At 47.0% G+C, this 888-nt stretch overlaps 1 protein-coding gene across 1 annotated transcript in view; it reads left to right on the top strand.

The window, feature by feature from the left end:
• Positions 1 to 888, top strand: part of LOC110455766 (TPR and ankyrin repeat-containing protein 1-like) — a gene marked incomplete at its 3' end in the record, with an annotated part of 100,500 nt that overhangs the window by 96,047 nt on the left and 3,565 nt on the right. The window contains exon 34 of the mRNA XM_021506127.1: positions 76 to 847. Coding sequence (XP_021361802.1) covers positions 76 to 847 — 772 coding nt within the window. The remainder of the gene's footprint in view (positions 1 to 75; positions 848 to 888) is intronic.

The raw sequence follows: 888 nt of genomic DNA, 5'->3' as shown, positions 1-888 counted from the left end.
GAACGAGCAGAAAGGATCATTAGCGTGCTATGCGGGTCAGACATCCGAATGAATCTGATCCGGGTTTTGTTCAAGCTGCGTGAAGACCGTACTATGGACTACGGCCTAGCTGAGAGGCTGCTTGTTTTGTGCATGACAATTCTGTGTAACATGGGCAAGGCTTTGTTTGCCAACAAGGAAGCTGACCTAATGCAGCAGCTGTGTCTGATTGCTCTCCCGGAAGATTGTCCCAAACGCCTGCTGAAGGCTGTGCGTGCAGTGCAGGAGGCAGAAGGACTATCGGACATCGCAGCAGCGCTGAAAGAACTTCTTCACGACCGAGATCAGGAACATGTTTGTCTTTGTCATTGGTCATCCTCAGACCGATATGGATTCAAATCAACTACTCTTGACAAACTGGCCTTTCTACCATCAAAGTTTTTTGATCCAAATACCAAGAAAAAGATGACAAATCCAGGACAAGGCCGACTGGCCACAGAAGAAGATGAGGATGTTGTGGCTAACTCTCTAGCGGAACTGGACACAGATATGGCCATGGAAGAGAAGTTTAAGTGGGAGAGTGAACAGAAAACATTTCAAGAGAACCGGAGAAAGGAGAATGCAGCTTGGATCATAACCAGGTTCTTCGAGAAAATCCGCTTTCGTTTTCAGTGCTCTATTCTTCATTGTCTTGTAGAGGAGGAACTACAGAAAGAGCAGACTGAAAAACGCCTGAAGAAGTTCCAGCAATTTGGCATTGATGACAGGGCCTGTACCATCTGTAATGTCATATTTGATAAACCGTCTGGCAACCTGATAGAGGGTCAAAGCTATGCAACCAGTCTTGCTGATTCGAACCCTAGCCCAGGCAATGAACAGACCCAGAAAAGCCCTTTCGCCTCCCTCCTT

The sequence above is a fragment of the Mizuhopecten yessoensis genome, unplaced genomic scaffold (assembly GCF_002113885.1).
Source record: "Mizuhopecten yessoensis strain PY_sf001 unplaced genomic scaffold, ASM211388v2 scaffold8373, whole genome shotgun sequence".
NCBI classification, from domain to species: domain Eukaryota; kingdom Metazoa; phylum Mollusca; class Bivalvia; order Pectinida; family Pectinidae; genus Mizuhopecten; species Mizuhopecten yessoensis.
The sequence above is the reverse complement of the archived record's forward strand: the minus strand, read 5'-3'. Positions and strand labels throughout refer to the sequence as shown.